The sequence below is a fragment of the Molothrus aeneus genome, chromosome 31, assembly GCF_037042795.1.
Source record: "Molothrus aeneus isolate 106 chromosome 31, BPBGC_Maene_1.0, whole genome shotgun sequence".
NCBI classification, from domain to species: domain Eukaryota; kingdom Metazoa; phylum Chordata; class Aves; order Passeriformes; family Icteridae; genus Molothrus; species Molothrus aeneus.
In genome coordinates, this window is record NC_089676.1 from 1942813 (window position 1) to 1960632 (window position 17820).

A 17820-nucleotide genomic window follows, 5' to 3' on the forward strand; every position below is an offset into this window, starting at 1 on the left:
CTGGCCACGGCAGAGCTCATAGGCAGGTGCCCGTGGAGCAGCAGCTCCTCCACCAGCACAGGAGCTCATAGAGCTCTCCTAGGTCCCTCAAAGAACCTCTGATCCCATTGACCATCCACCACTCCCAAATCCCATTTTTTTTGGGATGAAGGAGCTTCCTTCCCACCTTCCATGGTCTCGGTGAGGCGATCGGCCACCCTGGCCACGGCGGAGCTCATGGGCAGGTGCCCATGGAGCACCAACAGCTCCCTACAGTGCCTCTGATCCCATTGACCACTCACCACTCCCAAATCCCATTTTCTTGACTTTCCTTCCCACCTTCCATGGTCTCGGTGAGGCGATCGGCCACCCTGGCCACGGCGGAGCTCATGGGCAGGTGCCCGTGGAGCAGCAGCTCCTCCACCAGCAGCTCCCCGGGGTCCCCGTAGAGCGCCTTGGCCGTGTAGATGTAGCGGGGGTAGCGCAGGATGCGCAGGACGCGCTCGCGCCGCGCCTCGTACTCCACCCAGCCCCGCGGCTGCGCCTCGAACCGCACCAGGTGGTGCTGGATCAGCACACACAGCGCCTTCTTCACCTGGGCGGGGGACACACACGCGGGGAATGCAGGTTTTAGTGGGAAGAAGAAAAAAAATAATCATGGAATAAAAGGGATAAAATCAACCGGGCGCTTTTAGTGGGAATAACCCCGTGTCTGGTAATGGGAATAATGGGAATTATCCTGGCTCTTTTAATGGGAATAATGGGAATAATTCTGTCCCTTTTAAGGGGAAAAATGGAAATTAACCCATGGGGTAATTCCCATTATTCCCCTTTTAATGGGAATAAACTGGTCTCTTTTTGTGGGAATTATCCCGTGCCTGTTAATGGGAATAATGGGAATTACCCTGGCCCTTTTAATGGGAATAATGGGACTAAACCCATTCCTTTTAGTGGGAATAACCCCATCCCTTTTAATGGAAATAATCTCATCCCTTTTAATGGGAATAATGGGACTAAACCCATTCCTTTTAATGGGAATAACCCACCGCTTTTAATGGGAATAAAGGGAATTATCTCATTCCTTTTAGTGGGAATAACCCCATCCCTTTTAATGGGAATAAAGGGAATTATCCCATTCCTTTTAGTGGGAATAACCCCATCTCTTTTAATGGAAATAATCTCATCCCTTTTAATGGGAATAAACCTGTCCCTTTTAATGGGAGTAATGGGAATAAACCCATTCCTTTTTAATGGGAATAACCCCATCCCTTTTAATGGGAATAATCTCATCCCTTTTAATGGGAATAATGGGAATAAACACATCTCTTTTAATGGGAATAACCCCATCCCTTTTAGTGGGGATAACCCCATCCCTTTTAATGGAAATAATCTCATCCGTTTTAATGGGAACAAACCTGTCCCTTTTAATGGGAATAATGGGAATAAACCCATTCCTTTTTAATGGGAATAACCCCATCCCTTTTAGTGGGAATAACCCCATTCTTTTAGTGGGAATAACCCCGTTCCTTTTAATGGGAATAAACCCATATTAATTTCAAATTAATTTTAAATTCATATTAACTTCATATAATTTCACATTGCTTTCCTAATAATTTCGTATAACTTCAAATAATTTCCTGTTAATTTCAAATAATACGAGATTATTTTAAAATTCCCTCCTCCCTCCCACCCCGTACCTGATCCGGGAGCAGCCCCGTGTCCCCCACCAGCAGCCGCAGCGGCCGCGGGCCCGTCCGGAGCAGGGAATTCCCGACTTTTTCCACGATTTCCCCGAAATGCTCCCGCAGCAGGAGGGAGCAGAGCCGGAGCTCGGCCTGGGTCATCGCGGCGGCTCCGGAATCCCGGGAACGGAACGGGAGGAAGGAAAAAACGAACAGCTGGATGGATGGAGAGAGAGGGGACAGAGGCTGACCCTGCTCCAGATCCCCTCCCGGGGGAGGATCAGCGCTGTCCCCGCGGTCCCCGTGTCCCCCCAGCTGGGATTTTCCCCTCCGTGACCCCATCCCGGTGTCCCGGTGTGCTCCCCGCTCTCACCACCAGGCCCGGCCTAGGCCGCCATCACCGCCGCCATGACAACGGCGCCGTCCTGCCTCCACTTCCTTCTACGTCACTTCCGCTGCCGCCACCCGGCATTGCCAGGCTCCCAATGGGAGGTTCCCAGCAGGGGGCGCCACGCCGCTTCCCGCCCCCTTGGGGCCGCTCTATCCCGCTCAGCCGCGCTTTGCAGGCTGGGCGCGGAGCAGACGAGTTGACCGGAAGTGCGGGGCCGCTCTGGCCCGCGCTCGCTGCTCTGGGAGGAGTGACGGCAGCGGCGGCTGTGAGGGAAGATGGCGGAGGCGGCGGCGGCGGTGCAGCAGCACCGGTTCTTTTGCCACAGCTGCAAGGGCGAGGTCAGCCCCAAGCTGCCGGTGAGCCCCGGGAAGGGAGGGTCGGAGAGGGGGAGCCCCGAGCGGGGAGGGCCGGGGGGGAGAGCCCCGAGCTGCCCGGGCGGGTGTAGGGGCAGGGGTGATCCCCCAATGGCTCCCTGGGCCCCTGAGGGAGGGGTGACCTCCAGTGCCCGAAGTTGTTCCCACATGGAACAGGAGATCCCCCAAAATCTGGAAAGGGACTGGAGGAATGTCCTGTTCCTGATGGAAGCGGGTCATTCCATAACCCTCATCCCATTCCCATCCTGCTCCCTGAGCAGCGTCTGCTCCTCCGGCAGTGTGGGGATTGTCCATTCCTGCTAAATTATCCCAGCAATTATCCCAGGGAAAATGCAGGGAATTATCCCAGTTTTAGGGAATAATCCCAGCAATTATCCCAGGGACGATGCAGGGAATTATCCCAAGGAAAATCCAGGGAATTATCCCAGTTTTAGGGAATAATCCCTGGAAATATCCCAAGGAAAATCCAGGGAATTATCCCAGTTCCTGGGGGAAATCGCTGGAAATATCCCAAGGAAAATGCAGACAATTATCCCAATTCCTGGGAGTATCCCAAGGAAAATGCAGGGAATTATCCCAGGGAAAATCCAGAGAATTATCCCAGTCACTGGGAGAAAATCCCTGGAAATATCCCCCAGAAAATCCTGGGAATTATCCCAGTTTTAGGGAATAATCCCTGGAGATATCCCAGGGAAAATCCAGGGAATCTGCAGGATCCCACCCACCATCTGTTCCCCTTTCCCTTTCCCTCCCTGCAGAGTTATTTATCCCAAATGCCATTTTTATCTCTCTCCAGCTCCTGGGTGGCAAACTGAGACTTTCCAGATGGACTCCAAGAGCAAAAATAGTCCAAAATTAAAAATATTCCAAAATTAAAAATATTCCAAAGCTCCCAGGGAGGCAGCACCATCCCACCTGCTGCTGGTGATGGTAAAATTTGATCCAACCCCCAAAAAAAAATCTGATTCAAAACTCAAAAGTCTGCTCCAGGATTTGGATTTGGGAGGAATTCCCACAAAATCCAGGCTGAAAATTTGGAATATTCCAATAAAAAAATCTGGGATGCTCTCAGTTCCTGGCATGTGGAGAGGGAAGATCCATGAGTGTCTTTTTTGGGGTTTTTTTGGGGTTTTTTTTTCTTCATTCTGGGAATGGGACCAGGGAAAATTTTTCCTCTTGGGAGGAATTTTGCTCCTTGCCTCCGCCGTTGTGTTTTCCTCTCTGCTGCCCAAATTCCAAGGGATTTTCAGATTTTTTTCCGATTTTTTTCCGATTTTCTGCTGTTGTTTGGAGCTGTTTGGCATCCAGGATCAGGAATGTTCCTGAAGGGGGAGATTTTTCTTTGGAATTTCAAAGATTTTGGGTTTAATTTCCACTCCTTTTGCCTTCCCAGGAATACACCTGCCCTCGCTGTGAGTCCGGCTTCATCGAGGAAGTCACTGATGATTCCAGGTACCAGAAAATCCAGGGAAATTCAATTTATACCAAGGAGACTCAACATAAAAATGCCATTTTTATTCTTTTTTTGATGTATTTTTCCCTTTTGATTTTTTTCTATTTAAAGGAAAAAAAAGTTGTTTTTTTTCCTAAAGAAAATAAAAATATTTGTATTTTTTAGTATTTAGGGGGAAAAGAAAAATCCCTTTTCATTATTTTTGGTGTTTGCCTCTTTTTCTTCTTTTTTGGTCTTTTTTTTTTTCCCCTTTTGATTTTTTCTTACCCTTTTTAATTATTAGGGAAAAACCCCATCTTTTTACTATTTTCTGTGTTAGTTTTTTTTTTTTTTACCTTTTTTTGGTCTTTTTTTCTTCCCTTTGTAATTTTTCTTCTTACCTTTTTTTAATATTTTAAAATATTTTAATGTCTTGAAAGTAAAACCCCTTTTTTTAAATTTATTTTTAATTTTTTTACTTATTTTTCTCTTTTTTTTTTTTTTGAACCCCTCCTGGGGATATTTCATCAAACACAGGAGAGGATTTGGGAATCTCAAGGGGGGGATTTTAGCAATGAGTTCTGCCCTCACTTTCCTTCTTTTTCCCAGTTTTTTTGACAGCAATTCCCTGGATGACAGCCCCTCCTCTCAGTTCTCAGAGGTGAGTTTTCCTGCTTTTTTTTTTTTTCCCTCTTTTCCTGAGAATTTCCAGGATTTGGAGGAGTTTTAGGAGACTGAAAATTGGCATTTTGGGCACGAGAGGAAAAGGAGGATTGAGGGTGCCCTGGTGCTGGCAGATGCTGGGGTTTGTTTGGGGATGCTCAGCCAGGTGAGGAAGTCTCTCCCTGCTCCCAGATTTTCCAGAGTATTTCCATTTGAAACTCCAAATTTAGAGGAAATCCACTCAATCCTGAGCCAGAAATGGGGTCACCAAATAGAATTCCAGTCTGGATCCTTCCTTTCACACTCCAGGCATTTCCTTCTTCATCTGGGTGCATTTATCCAAAATATTCCTTGGATATCAGTTTGGATCCCAAAAATTCCTGAGTTTCATGGAGATCCGTCCTGATATCCCAGAAATTCCTGATTTTCCTTCTCAAATTCCAGCCCTTCCAACCCCACAGCTTCCAGATTGGTTGGGATTTGGAGCTTTGAGTGAGGATCCTGGCTCCCATCTTCCCCCCCTTGCCCTGTTGTTATCATTTTGAAATTTAAGGGGTTTTCAGGTAAAGGGTGTGGGAATCACAATTCTTTATTAGGGCAATTTAAATGTAAATGTGGTAATAAATCAAAATAAACAGAAGCAAAGGCACTGCCAGAGTCAGAGCAGGAGCTGCCCCACAGGTCAGGCTGGTGGCTGCAGTCCCATTGAATTCAGGGGTTTTTTGGAGTGAAAAACGTGGTTCTGGTGGAGCAGGGATCGTGGGGAAGGGTGGAGGGTTCCTCTGGAGGGCCAGGGCTGGGAGATGGGCCTGGATTTCCTCTGGGAACCCAATCCAGCGGGAAAAGGTTGGGAATCCACTGGGGAAAGGGCTGATCCTGTGGGAATCCAGTAGGAAAAAGTTGGGAATCCAGTAGGATAGGGCTGATCTTCCTGGAATCCAGTGGGAAAGGGCTGGAAATCCACTGGGAAAGGGCTGATCCTGTGGGAATCCACTGGGAAAAGGGCTGATTATGGGGGAATCCAGTCGGAAACGGCTGGAAATTCAGTAGGAAAAGGGGTGATCCTGTGGGAATCCAGTAGGAAAAAGTTGGGAATCCAGTAGGAAAAGGGCTGATCATGTGGGAATCCAGTAGGAAAAGGCTGGAAATTGAGTGGGAAAAGGCTGGAAATTCAGTGGAAAGGGCTGATCCTCTGTAAATCCACTGGGAAAAGGTTGGGAATCCACTGGGGAAAGGGCTGATCCTGTGGGAATCCACTGGGAAAAGGCTGGAAATCCAGTAGGAAAAGGGCTGATCCTGTGGGAATCCAGTGGGAAAAGGGCTGATCTTCCTGGAATCCAGTGGGAAAAGGTTGGGAATCCAGTGGGAAAAGGTTGGGAATCCAGTGGGAAAGGGCTGATTTTGTGGGAATCAAGTGGAAAAAGGTTGGAAATCCACTGGGAAAAGGCTGATCCTGTGCGAATCCAGTAGGAAAAAGTTGGGAATCCAGTAGGAAAGGGCTGATCATGTGGGAATCCAGTAGGAAACGGCTGGAAATTCAGTAGGAAAAGGGCTGATCCTGTGGAAATTCAGTGGGAAAATGTTGGGAATCCAGTGGGAAAAGGCTGATCCTGTGGGAATCCAGTAGGAAAAGGTTGGGAATGCACTAGGAAAAGGTTGGGAATCCAGTGGGAAAAGGGCTGATCCTCTGGGAATCCACTGGGAAAAGGTTGGGAATGCAGTGGAAAGGGCTGATCCTGTGGGAATGCAGTGGGGAAAGGTTGGGAATGCAGTGGGGAAAGGCTGGAAATCCACTGGGAAAAGGTTGGGACCGCAGTGGGAAAAGGCTGGAAATCCACTGGGAAAAGGTTGGGAAGGCAGTGGGGGAAGGCTGGGAATGCAGTGGGGAAAGGTTGGAAATCCACTGGGAAAAGGTTGGGAATGCACTGGGAAAAGGTTGGGAACGCACTGGGAAAGGGCTGATCCTGTGGGAATCCAGTGGGAAAAGGTTGGGATCCAGTGGGGAAAGGTTGGGAATGCAGTGGGAAAAGGCTGGGAATCCACTGGGAAAAGGTTGGGAAGGCAGTGGGAAAGGGCTGATCCTCTGGGAATCCACTGGGAAAAGGTTGGGAATGCAGTGGGGAAAGGTTGGGAAGGCAGTGGAAAGGGCTGATCCTGTGGGAATGCAGTGGGAAAAGGCTGGAAATCCACTGGGGAAAGGTTGGGAATGCAGTGGGAAAAGGTTGGGAATGCACTGGGGAAAGGTTGGGAATGCACTGGGAAAAGGGCTGATCCTGTGGGAATGCACTGGGAAAAGGCTGGAAATCCACTGGGAAAAGGCTGGAAATCCAGTGGGGAAAGTTTGGGACCGCAGTGGGAAAAGGTTGGGAATGCAGTAGGAAAAGGCTGGAAATCCACTGGGAAAAGGCTGGAAATCCAGTGGGAAAAGGCTGGAAATCCACTGGGAAAAGGCTGGAAATCCAGTGGGGAAAGTTTGGGACCGCAGTGGGCAGAGGCCGCCCTGCTGTCCCAAGCCCCGGATCGTGTCCAGGCAGGAATGTTTGGCTCCTCCCCTGGGCCGAGCAGCTCCCAGTGGAGCTTGGGATTGATCACCCAGGCAGGGACACTCAATTAACAGGAGAGAGAAAGTGTCCAATTAACAGCAGCTCATTAACTGCACCACCGGGGTCTAGCTCTGTGTGTGTTAACAATTAACAGCTGAGTAACAATTAACAGCTGATTAACAATTGACAGCTGAGTAACAATTAACAGCTGGATTAACAATTAACAGCTAAGTAACAATTAATAGCTGAGTAACAATTAACAGCTGGTTTCAACAGCATTCATTTCACCAATTAACAGCAGACACCTGCCCCACCTGATTTTCACAGTGTTAATTTTCACAATTAACAGCTGCTAATTGCCCCACCAGGATTCCAGTGTTAATTTTCACAATTAACAGCAGATAACTTTTTAACAATTAACAGCTGGTTTTAATAGCATTAATTTTCACAATTACCAGCTGCTAATTGCCCCAGCTCTTAAATTTTCACAATTACCAGCTGCTAATTGCCCCAGCTGTTACATTTTCACAATTACCAGCTGCTAATTGCCCCACCTGGATTTCAGTGTTAATTTTCACAATTACCAGCTGCTAATTGCCCCAGCTGTTACATTTTCACAATTACCAGCTGCTAATTGCCCCAGCTGTTACATTTGCACCATTTCCAGCAGGCACCTGCCCCACCTCTAACAGCTCCATCAAATCCACACCCCCCAGCCTAAACCCCCGCTCTCCACAGCTTTGGGACCACCTGGACCACACCATGTTCTTCCCGGATTTCCGGCCCTTCCTGAGCAGCAGCTCCCTGGATGCAGAGGCCAGGGACGTGGAGAGGGGGCCCCCGGCTGAGCTTTGGGGTCCCAGCCGCCCCCCACGGCTGCCAATGCCCCGCAGGTACCGGGCCCGGGGCAGCTCCCGCCCGGATCGCTCGCCGGCCATCGAGGGGTGAGTGAGGGAGCTCTGCTCAAAAACTCTGATCCGGAGTGCAGAAAATCCAATGAAAAGGGTGAGTGGGCTCTGCTGGGAAACTGAGTGCAGAAAATCCAATGAAAAGGGTGAGTGAGCTCTGCTCAAAAACTCTGATCCAAAGTGGAAAAATTCCAATGAAAAGGGTGAGTGAGCTCTGCTGGGTAACTCTGATCTGGAGTGAAAATAAACCAATGTGGGAAGGGTGAGTGAGCTGTGCTCAAAAACTCTGATCTGGAGTGCAAAAATTCCAATGAAAAGGGTGAGTGAGCTCTGCTGGGAAACTGAGTGCAGAAAATCCAATGAAAAGGGTGAGTGAGCTCTGCTCAAAAACTCTGATCTGGAGTGCAAAAATTCCAATGAAAAGGGTGAGTGAGCTGTGCTGGGAAACTCTGATATGGAGTGAAAATAAACCAACATGGAAAGGGGTGAGCTCTGCTGGGAAACTGAGTGCAAAGAAACCAATGTGGGAAGGGATGGGTGAGCTGTGCTGGGAAATTGATCCAGAGTGCAGAAAATCCAATGAAAAGGGTGAGGGAGCTCTGCTCAAAAACTCTGATCTGGAGTGCAAAAATTCCAATGAAAAGGGTGAGTGAGCTCTGCTCAAAAACTCTGATCCAAAGTGAAAATAAACCAACATGGAAAGGGGTGAGTGAGCTGTGCTGGGAAACTCTGATCCAGAGTGCAAAGAAACCAATGTGGGAAGGGTGAGTGAGCTCTGCACAAAAACTCTGATCCAGAGTGCAGAAAATGCAATGTGGGAAGGGTGAGTGAGCTCTGCTGGGTGTCATAATCAGCTCTACAAACTCTGATCTCAGAGTGCAAAAAAACCAACATGGAAAGGGGTGAGTGAGCTCTGATGGGAAACTCTGATCTGGAGTGCAAAGAAACCAATGTGGGAAGGGTGAGTGAGCTCTGCTGGGTGTCAGGATCTGCTCTACAAACTCTGATCCAAAGTGCAAAAAACCAATGTGGGAAGGGTGAGTGAGCTCTGCTCTACAGACTCTGATCCAGAGTGCAAAAAAACCTACATGGAAAGGGGTGAGTGAGCTCTGCTGGGTGTCAGGATCTGCTCTACAAACTCTGATCCAGAGTGCAAAAAATCCAATGAAAAGGGTGAGTGACCTCTGCTCAAAAACTCTGATCTGGAGTGCAAAGAAACCAATGTGGGAAGGGTGAATGAGCTCTGCTGGGTGTCACAATCTGCTCTACAAACTCTGATCCAAAGTGCAAAAAATCCAATGAAAAGGGTGAGTGAGCTCTGCTCAAAACCTCTGATCTGGAGTGCAAATAAACCAATGTGGGAAGGGATGGGTGAGCTGTGCTGGGTGTCAGGATCTGCTTGTACAAATGAGGGTGATGATGGTTCAATAACTGATCCAGAGTGCAAAAAACGAGCATGGAGAGGGCTGAGTGAGCTCTGCTGAAAAACTCTGATCCAACTCTGCAAAAAAACCAATGTGAAAAGGGTGAGTGAGCTCTGCTGGGTGTCACAGTCAAAAACAGGAATCATGATGGTTCAATAACTGATCCAGAGTGTAAAAATCCAGCATGGAAAGGGCTGAGTGAGCTCTGCTGGGAGAGCAGGAGAGGAGAAACAGGCGGTTTGGATGGGGGTTTTAGGGTTTGAGAAAAGGTTTGTGTGGTGTGGGATTGCGGGGAAAATTTGGGGTAAGAGATTGGGGATTTGGAAATGTAATGGGGTAGGAGAGACGTTGTTGAGAGAGGAATGGAATTAGAAGTTTAGAAATTACAAATAAGTTTAAAAATTAGGAGTAATATTTTAGAAATTAGGAGTAATTTTAGAAATTAGAAATAATCAGCTTCTGATTGTGATGGGCGTGAATTATAACACCTGTATTGCCTCACCCTACACATGAGACTGAAAATGCAATAAAAGGTTTGTGTAGAATGTATTTGTATGGAAATTTTGGGGTAAGAAATTGGGGATTTGGAAATTTCATGGGGTAGGAGAGGTGTTGTTGAGAGAGGAATGGAATTAAAAATAAATTCAGAAATTAGAAATAGTTGGCTTCTCACCCTACAGATTAAACTGTATAGATCTTGATCTTGAATTTCTTGATTTGAATTCCTTGATCCCTGAAAATGGAATAAAAGGTTTCTATAGAATGTGTTTGTATGGAAATTTTGAGGTTAGAAATTGGTGATTTAGAAATGTTATGGGATTGGACAGATGTTGTTGAGAGAGGGATGGAACTGGAAATAAATGTAGAAATTAGGAATAAGTTTAGAAATTAGAAATAATTTTAGAAATTAAAATAAGTTTAGAAATTAGGAATAAGTTTAGAAATAAGTTTAGAAATTAGAAATAAGTTTCTGATTGTGATGGTGTGAATTCTAACACCTCTATTGCCTCGCCTCACACCTGAGACTGAAAATAAAATCAAACTTTTTGAAAGCACCTCTGAGTTACCCAGGGTGTTGCCCAACACCTGCTCTCTCTCTATTTTGGAGCTTTTTGCAGGGATTTTCACAGCCATGAGCCATCACCAGAGCAGGAATTCCTGCTTTTCCAGCCTTTTTTTCTCCTCCCACCATTTCTTTCCTCCTTTAACTCCCCCTTCCCACCTCTTTCCTCCTCAGGATAATCCAGCAGATCTTTGCTGGCTTTTTTGCCAACTCAGCCCTTCCTGGCTCCCAGCATCCCTTCTCCTGGTGAGTAGATCTCCCAGATCCCAGCAAGTAAATCCCAGGAAGCTTTGGGAATTTGGGAATTCTGGGGAATCCCTGGCCTCTCCCCTTGGCAGGAGCGGGATGCTGCACTCCAGCCCCGGCGATTACGCGTGGGGACAGAGCGGCCTCGACGCCATCGTCACCCAGGTCAGTGGCACTGTCACATTTTCTCATTTTCTGCCAAAAATCCTTTATTTTATTTTATTTTTGCCCAGCATTTCTTCTCCTGGCAGGATGAGAAGCCTCAGAGAAAAAAAAATGAAAACAATAATTATGTGATTTGCTTCTGCTGTGTTTTGTTGCTTTGGGATGTGGTTGGAGATTGTTTATCCATTGTTTGATTGGTTCCATGTAAATTGATTGTTCATCAATTCATGAATGGATTGTTTATCCACTGTTTGATTGGTTTCATCAATTGATTGTTTATCAATTCATGAATTGATTGTTTATCCATTGTTTGATTGGTTCCATGTGAATTGATTGTTTATCCATTGTTTGATTGGTTTCATGTAAATTGTTTTATTGTTTTGACTTCATGACCAATGAAGAGAGAGTCAGGAGTTTCCATTATCATTCCTTGTAGCCTTCTCTCTGTATCCTTTCTCTATTCTTTAGAATATCATTCTTTAACACAATTTAACATCATAAAATAACAAATTCGAGCACGGACTCACATTCACTCATCTCTCCCCTCCTCGGGGCTGCCTGAAAATTCAACAGGTGAGGGCCACCTGTTGGATGGATGGATGATGGATGGATGGATGGATGGATGGATGGATGGATGGATGGATGGATGGATGGATGATGGATGGATGGGTGGATGATGGATGGATGATGGATGGATGGATGGATGGATGGATGATGGATGGATGGATGATGGATGGATGGATGGATGGATGGATGGATGGATGGATGGATGATGGATGGATGGATGGATGATGGATGGATGATGGATGGATGATGGATGGATGGATGGATGGATGGATGGATGGATGGATGGATGGATGGATGGATGGATGGATGATGGATGGATGGATGGATGGATGGATGATGGATGGATGATGGGTGGATGATGGATGGATGGATGGATGGATGATGGATGGATGATGGATGGATGATGGATGGATGGATGATGGATGGATGGATGGATGGATGATGGATGGATGGATGGATGGATGGATGATGGATGGATGATGGATGGATGATGGATGATGGATGGATGGATGGATGGATGGATGGATGATGGATGGATGATGGATGATGGATGGATGATGGATGGATGGATGGATGGATGGATGGATGGATGGATGATGGATGGATGATGGATGATGGATGGATGGATGGATGGATGGATGATGGATGGATGATGGGTGGATGATGGATGGATGATGGATGGATGATGGATGGATGGATGGATGGATGGATGATGGATGGATGATGGATGGATGATGGATGATGGATGGATGGATGGATGGATGGATGATGGATGGATGATGGATGGATGGATGGATGGATGATGGATGGATGGATGGATGGATGATGGATGGATGATGGATGGATGGAGGGATGATGGATGGATGGATGGATGGATGGATGATGGATGATGGATGGATGGATGGATGATGGATGGATGCATGGATGATGGATGATGGATGGATGGATGATGGATGGATGGATGGATGATGGATGATGGATGGATGATGGATGGATGGATGGATGGATGGATGGATGGATGGATGGATGGATGGATGGATGGATGGATGGATGGATGATGGGTGGATGGATGAATGATGGATGGATGATGGATGGATGATGCATGGATGGATGGATGGATGATGGATGGATGATGGATGGATGGATGGATGGATGGATGATGGATGGATGATGGATGGATGGATGGATGATGGATGGATGGATGGATGGATGGATGGATGGATGGATGGATGATGGATGGATGGATGGATGATGGATGGATGGATGGATGGATGGATGGATGGATGGATGGATGGATGGATGATGGATGGATGATGGATGCATGGATGGATGGATGCATGGATGGATGATGGATGGATGGATGGATGATGGATGGATGGATGGATGATGGATGGATGATGGATGGATGGATGATGGATGGATGGATGGATGGATGGATGGATGGATGGATGGATGGATGGATGATGGATGATGGATGGATGATGGATGGATGATGGATGATGGATGGATGGATGATGGATGGATGGATGAGAGATGGATGATGGATGGATGGATGGATGATGGATGGATGGATGATGGATGGATGATGGATGGATGATGGATGGATGGATGGATGGATGGATGGATGGATGGATGGATGGATGGATGGATGGATGATGGATGGATGGATGGATGATGGATGGATGGATGGATGGATGATGGATGGATGATGGATGGATGGATGATGGATGGATGGATGGATGGATGGATGGATGGATGGATGGATGATGGATGGATGATGGATGGATGGATGATGGATGGATGGATGGATGATGGATGATGGATGGATGGATGATGGATGGATGGATGGATGGATGGATGGATGGATGGATGGATGGATGGATGGATGGATGATGGATGCATGGATTGCCGCGGGGGCAGCTCCAGTGGCCCATCCCTGCTCCTGAGCTTGGCATTTCTCCCTCTGCACAGCTCCTGGGACAGCTGGAGAACACGGGGCCACCACCAGCAGACAAGGAGAAGATCTCGTCGCTGCCGACGGTGCCGGTGACACAGGAACAAGTCGGTGGGTGGCTGCATCTCCCCAACATCCTGGGCCACTTGGGTGCTGCTGTTTGACATCCTCAGCTCTCCCTCATTCCCACTTTGTCCCCCCTGGAACTGGCCTGGGAGCTGTCAGCTTCTCCAGAGGGTTTGGAGAGTCCTAAACTGTGCCATTCTGACTCTTCCCCTTCCTTCCCATCAGCATTTCCTCTCCCCATGAAGGTTTTTTCCCCCTCCCCATGATGGTTTCCCCCTCCCCATTATGGGGTTTTTTTCCCCTCCCCAAGATGATTTTCCCCTCCCCACGATGATTTTCCCCTCCCCATTATGGTTTTTTCCCCCTCCCCATGATAATTTCCCCCTCCCCATGATGATTCTCCCATCCCCACAATGATTTTTCCCTCCCCATGATAATTTCCCCCTCCCATGATGATTCCCCCTCCCCATGATGGTTTTTTTCCCCTCCTCATGATTGTTTTCCCCTCTCATGATGATTTTCCCATCCCCACGATTGTTTTCCCCTCTCATGATGATTTTCCCATCCCCACGACTGTTTTCCCCTCTCATGATGATTTTCCCCTCTCATGATGATTTTCCCATCCCCATGATCGTTTTCCCATCCCAAATCCCTGTTGATGCTCTCAACTCCTCCCTTCTCCCCTTTCCAAACTCCCCACACTCTGCTCTGGAAATGTCATGGAACTCTGCCCAGCAGTGGCCTGGGGTGGGGAGTCTCAGCTCAATCCTGGTTTTGTAATAAAAAAAATCCCAGGAATTTTTCAGCCCAAGGATCCCTGCCCCTCCCAGAACCCTGCTCCTCCATTATGGTTAAACCATGGACATTTCTAGCCAGGATATTTTTATCCTGTGGTTTTCCACACCCCTGTGTCCTCCTCTTTTCTGGGAAGCCAAGGGCTGGCTGGAATTCCACGGGGCTGAGCCACAGAGCAGGCCAGGAATGATGAAATCCTGGAATATCCAAGGATCCCTGGGATCACCAAAGGAGCTCAGGAGGTCGTTGTTGTCTGGATGCTCCATCCCCAGAGAATTTGGGGTGGATGGATCCTGGCAGGAATTCCTTGATCCCTGGATGAGCTCAGGATTCAGAGGATTTTGGATGGATGATGGATGGATGGATGATGGATGGATGATGGATGGATGGATGGTGGATGGATGGATGGATGATGGATGGATGGATGGATGGATGGATGGATGGATCCATGGATGGATGGATGGATGATGGATGGATGGACGGATGGATCGTGCGATGATGGATGGATGATGGATGATGGATGATGGATGATGGATGGATGATGGATGATGGATGGATAGATAGATATTGCATGGATGGATGGATGGATGATGGATGGATGATGGATGATGGATGATGGATGAATAGAGAGATATTGCATGGATGGATGATGGATCATGGATCATGGATCATGGATCATGCATGGATGGATGATGGATGATGGATGAATAGATAGATATTGCATGGATGGATGATGGATGATGGATGGATTATGCATGGATGGATGATGGATGGATAGATAGATATTGCATGGATGGATGGATGATGGATGATGGATGGATAGATAGATATTGCATGGATGGATGATGGATGATGGATCATGGATCATGCATGGATGGATGATGGATGATGGATGGATAGATAGATATTGCATGGATGGATGATGGATCATGGATCATGGATCATGGATCATGGATCATGGATTATGCATGGATGGATGATGGATGGATAGATAGATATTGCATGGATGGATCCTGGCATGAATTCCTTGCTTCCCTGGCAGGAATCCCTTTCTCCCTGCTCCATCTCCCTCCTCCCCAATTCCCCCCACACCCCCAAGCCCCGGTTCCCCCTTGCCCCGTGCCCGCCCCTCTCTGAGCAAACCCCCCCGAGGCAGCCCCAGGCCCCGGGTCCGTCAGCGCTGCCCCGTTCCCGTTTGCCGCAGACACGGGGCTGGAGTGCCCGGTGTGCAAGGAGGATTACGCCCTGGCCGAGCAGGTCCGGCAGCTGCCCTGCAACCACGTCTTCCACAGCAGCTGCATCGTGCCCTGGCTGGAGCTGGTAAGATCCCAAAAAAAAAACAAAAAAACCCATCTTTTATCATATTTTATCTTTTCTTTTATTAATATAATATATGACATTTATTGTATGTTGAGTTCTGCAGTATTCAACAAACAAGCTACAAATTAAACCTGACCCTAACTTAAATTTCTCTCTAAAGCCTTTAAAGGATAATCTGTCCAATTAAGAATTGACACTTAAATTAGTTTTTATTTTTAACCTAATAACTAATCACCCCAAGCCCGCAGTGCGGACTTTTCTAATTCTTTCTTACTGATTTTTATTTCTTACTATTATTATTTCTAACTACTCAAACTCATGAAGAAGAAAGTGAAAAATTTCTTAAAAATAAACTGAACTAACTGTCCTAAAACTTCTATTTTGCTTTATAAGTATTGCTGCCTTCTAAAACCTTAAACTCAGATTTTTCTACCCTGTGACTTCTATTCAAACCAAACACTGGTGATCTCACTGTTACCAAAAAATTGGATTTTTCCTCCACAACTTCAGGTCAAATGTAACATTTTCTTGTGCCTTTCAGCACAGAAAGTTTGAAATTCTCAGCATTTGGGACAAATCCTGTGTGTTCCCTCCCTCCCAGCACGACACGTGTCCAGTCTGCAGGAAGAGCCTAAAGGGGGAATTAGATAATTACATAATTATGTAATAATGCTCAATCTCATGAAGAAAAAAGTGGAAAACTTCCTAAAAATAAACTAAACTAACTGTCCTAAAACTTCTATTTTGCCTTATAAATATTGCTGCATTCTAAAGCCTTAAACTCAGATTTTTCTACCCCTGTCATGTTCCACACTCCTGGTGGAAAAAAATCTGGGATATCAAAAAAATTTGGAATATCAAAAAATTTGGAATATCAAAAAATTTTGGAATAATCAAAAAATTTCGGAATTTTTCAGCACAGAAAGTTTGAAATTCTCAGCATTTGGGACAAATCCTGTGTGTTCCCCCCCTCCCACAGCACGACACGTGTCCAGTCTGCAGGAAGAGCCTAAAGGGGGAAGATTCCACCAGGCAAATCCCGAATCCCGAAGCTTCCGACAGCCCCGTGCAGGAGAGATGGACTTTCTGACCCTCCTGAAAGGTTCTGCAGCGTTCCAGAAGGTTCCAGAGGCATCCCAGGCTCCTGGAGGTGCACATGGGTCTGAGAATTCCAGCAAACCCCAACAAGGCAGGAATCAGGGGGGGCCCAGCCCGTGGGGTGGCAGCACCGGGCGCTCTCCTCCCAGGAATTTCTCCTCCTGCTCCATGGAATTGCCTCGTTAGCCCTCAATTGGGAGTTTTTTGGGAGTGATTTGATTTCATTTTTTGGATCAGAAAAGGTTTTTTTGTTTGGTTTTGTTTTTTGTTGTTTTTTTTTCCCAGTAGGGGCCCAGTCTGAAGAGGGGGTTCCAAGCCCTCTCGTAGCCTTCTCTGGAGAAAAAGGTTGGGATTAAACAAAACAAGGGGATTTTAGGGATCTTCCTGCACTCCAGGAGGTTGGAAATTGTAGCCACGAGAGATTTTATTGCCCCAGCTTGGGATGGGATCCTTGGGGGTCTCTAAAATCCTGGCGGGTGGAAGGAGGAAGGTTCTGGAGCCCTTCCTTGGGGGGGATTTGGAGCCTCAGGAGCCCCCGTGGTCCTGGAAAGGCTCTGGGAACTCTGTGGCGTCAGGAATGCTCTGAGCAGGATTTTCTCTCATCCTGGACTATTTTTTGGGGTTGATTGGGGTTTTTTTCTGACCCTTTTCCACGTTGCCCGTGGCCCCAGGTGTGTCCAAACCTCCCTGTGCCCTCCACGAGTCATTCCAGGCAGGAATTATGGAATTATGGAATTATGGACCATTCCCTTGGGAATCCCCCTGCCCTCCCCCATAACTTAAGGAAACTCTTGATTTTTTTTTTCCTGATTATTTGGTTGTTTTCAGAGTTTGGTTTTTTTTTGTTGTTTTTTTTTCCCATTTCCTGTGACTTTTCCAGGTCTGAATCCTGGGATTTTTCCTCATCCTCGTGGCATCCACTGCCTGCCCTGGGATAGAGGGGGGGGGGAAATGTTCCCAAACCCCTTGGGCTCAGTGGCTCCACGTCCACGTGGATCCAATTCCTGATTTTCTTTGCTCTTCCGTCCAATAAAGGCCTTTCTCAATGAATCCCCATTCCCAAGTCTTCCTTGGAGCTGGGAAAGGGAGGAAGGAGCTGGGCTGGGGTGGGTGGGTGAGGGGGGGCAGAAATGGGCTCAGAAAAAGCTTT

The 17820-nt window shown here is 47.1% G+C and overlaps 2 protein-coding genes across 2 annotated transcripts in view; one reads left to right on the forward strand and one right to left on the reverse strand.

Moving 5' to 3' along the window:
• POLR3C (RNA polymerase III subunit C) overlaps nt 1-2114 on the reverse strand; it is a 14297-nt gene extending 12183 nt beyond the window's left edge. Inside the window, exons 1-3 of the mRNA XM_066568316.1 lie at nt 2035-2114; nt 1677-1877; nt 319-574 (exon numbers count right to left, since the gene is read on the reverse strand). Of these exons, the coding sequence (XP_066424413.1) occupies nt 319-574; nt 1677-1823 (403 nt within the window). The 5' untranslated portion in view covers nt 1824-1877; nt 2035-2114. The remainder of the gene's footprint in view (nt 1-318; nt 575-1676; nt 1878-2034) is intronic.
• Nucleotides 2070-17720, forward strand: RNF115 (ring finger protein 115). The gene is given in 11 exon segments (XM_066568315.1): nt 2070-2128; nt 2130-2317; nt 2320-2408; nt 3820-3878; nt 4468-4519; nt 7803-8008; nt 10634-10705; nt 10798-10870; nt 13409-13502; nt 15457-15572; nt 16552-17720. Coding segments are annotated over 11 exon segments (1119 nt in total). The 3' UTR covers nt 16663-17720.
• The last annotated feature ends 100 nt before the right edge of the window (nt 17721-17820 follow it).